General features: G+C 25.9%; 1 protein-coding gene across 1 annotated transcript; it reads left to right on the forward strand.

Annotated features, from left to right (window-relative positions):
* Window positions 1-235: 235 nt before the first annotated feature.
* On the forward strand, window positions 236-2,301 carry LOC118648699. The gene is made up of 4 exons (XM_036295080.1): window positions 236-666; window positions 1,365-1,431; window positions 1,765-1,933; window positions 2,202-2,301. Exons 1-4 carry the CDS (start codon window positions 268-270, stop codon window positions 2,299-2,301), a joined length of 735 nt encoding a protein of 244 aa, XP_036150973.1. The 5' UTR covers window positions 236-267.
* The last annotated feature ends 268 nt before the right edge of the window (window positions 2,302-2,569 follow it).

The raw sequence follows: 2,569 nt of genomic DNA on the forward strand, positions 1-2,569 counted from the left end.
GAGTCACTATTTTGTCAATTATACACCAAAATACATTACAATCGACGCATAAAATTGGCAGCAAAAATGCAGGAATCAGCCGATTCTTCTGGTTCAACGGTAGAAAAAAAAGATAAGAAGTTACAAATTTGTGAGACCGATGAGTACGGCTGTGTAGCATATGAGCCTTCATTACCATTTGATGAAACAATGGATAGTCAGCGTGTGAAACAAAATTAGCTTAAGGAAGAATCAATTAAATCAAATCGTAATATTCGCATTAAAGAGATGCTTCAACAAACTTATCCATTGCAGAGAATCGAATTTAATCATAGAAAAGGAACAATTTACTCCTGTCTGGAAACATGGCCGCTTTTAATGGAGCCAAAATATTTAATTCAGCATGCTTCTATACTATTAGGCAAAAAAGTCAACACCATATGGAATCAAAATGTGGGAAAAATATATAAGAAACTTCATGTATTTATTGAAGAGTTTACTATTAAGCATAAACTGAAAAAGTCAACAAACAGAAAAACGCAACTTCGAGTACTTAAAAATGTATTAACTGAATCTGCAACAGCGGCTAACGATTTAGCGTCAGAAACTCCATTGATTTTGGCGATTTTTCCGTTAATTTTACATTATTTCCAAGAAAATCCAGACATGATGTTCAGAGTCATTAATGTGAGTGCATTTATTAAATATTACTTGAAAAAATATGATCTAAAAAGAAAATATTTCATAATTTTTTAAAATAATCATTAATCATTATATTACCAATTATGTACACATATTGATTTACTTCTTTAATTTAAATTAAATTTACTAACTTGTTTGAAATTCAGCACTTAGAATGTACGTACAGATATGCCTCTAATACTTACGACAGAGTTACGTTCCGAAACTTCATTCGTAAATCGAATTTATTTATAAGTTAAATAACATTTATATTTTATACGAATAACACATTTTTTATTCAAAATAATTATTTTATTACTAAAAACGATTACAGATCTGTTTAGCAAATAATTAATTTTTTTAAATATAATTCTTAATGTTTGCTATTATAAAATTAATATTTAGCTTAAACACAAATTAACTTCAACAAGTGATTAAAAAACAAGATTATGTTTTCTTAAAAATAAAACTTTTAATATAATAATTAGCATTATAAAATTAATATTTCATTTGGATTACTGGTTAAATGCTTCGTTAATCAGATTTGTTATAATCTAGTTGTTTATTTTTAGTCTATAGCATGCCGCTTGTATGTAAGTCCAAAAATTCATAAGTCGAGATAATCGTAAGAAGTGGATATATATCTGTATTTTATATTTTATTTCATGTAATTAATGTATAGTAAATTAATATATACTTTTTAGGATACATTGACGGAAGAAAGACTCGAATCATTTGCGGATACTTCAACTCCTCTATTAATTATAGAAGGTGTATATATTATTATACTATTATTATTAATATTGTTGTTGTTTTTTTCTTGTTGTTGAAATTCAAAATTACACTGTTCAGTCGGAGATGCGTGAATAATTCCGACACGCATTTCATACGACTCCGGCTAAATAGCAATTTGATTTTATATGTGTATTTGTATGTGTAAATATGTACACTTATTTATACACATATATACATGCACATACGCACACAGTAAAAATTAGTTTCAATTTCAATTTTTTCAATAATATTTATGTATATCCATGCTCAGATCGTTCTAAATTGTATTTGGTTTTATTAATATTATTTTATTTATATATTATATTACAGGAGCATCGCTGTTTGATGAAAATACAAGCTGTGCAGTTATAGTAGAGGGCAAAATTTGTTGTAAGACAAAGTCTATTTTACAGGGATTTGAATTAACATTCCTGATGTATTACATCTTCAGCTTATGTTATTGCAGAAGTACATCTAAATCTCTGGAGTTTATACAAAGGTGTAGTAATATTTTTATAATTTTTGTCATAAATGTTATTATCGTTGTCGTTATTAATAAGTTATTAAATTTTCATAACTATACATTATACCCTGAACTTATTAGATACATTTTATTATTAAATTAAGCAATTCAAACAAATGTTTTATATAGGGTTTAAAAAATCATTTAACATTAATACGGTACATATAAATACTAAATGATTTTTTTAAGATCCTGTATAAATATTCATTATTTTAATTAATATTGCATGTATTAATTGTTATAGAATTTTCTTCAGTGTTAATCCAACGGGGACGACAAAATCGAAGTCAAAGCGATCGACCTACGACCCAGCGGTTAAAAATTATATGATTCTATTAACATAACATCATAAATGCATAATCGTTAATGCAATTACGTACTTGTAACTTTCAACTGGGATGAAACAATAAGTACTGTTATAATATGAAAACAATGTCTAATCATTTATTATAATATTCGAATTTTTTTCTATTCTAATATAGTATTTTCTATTCTAAATATAGTAGCACCATAATTCTAAAAAATGTTTTGTTAGAAAAAATAGTAATATTAATAAAAACGGCAAATATATTTACTTTATAATACTTTTACTTTAATGTTGCTTCATTAAAA

This window comes from Monomorium pharaonis, unplaced genomic scaffold (assembly GCF_013373865.1).
Source record: "Monomorium pharaonis isolate MP-MQ-018 unplaced genomic scaffold, ASM1337386v2 scaffold_603, whole genome shotgun sequence".
Classification (NCBI taxonomy): domain Eukaryota; kingdom Metazoa; phylum Arthropoda; class Insecta; order Hymenoptera; family Formicidae; genus Monomorium; species Monomorium pharaonis.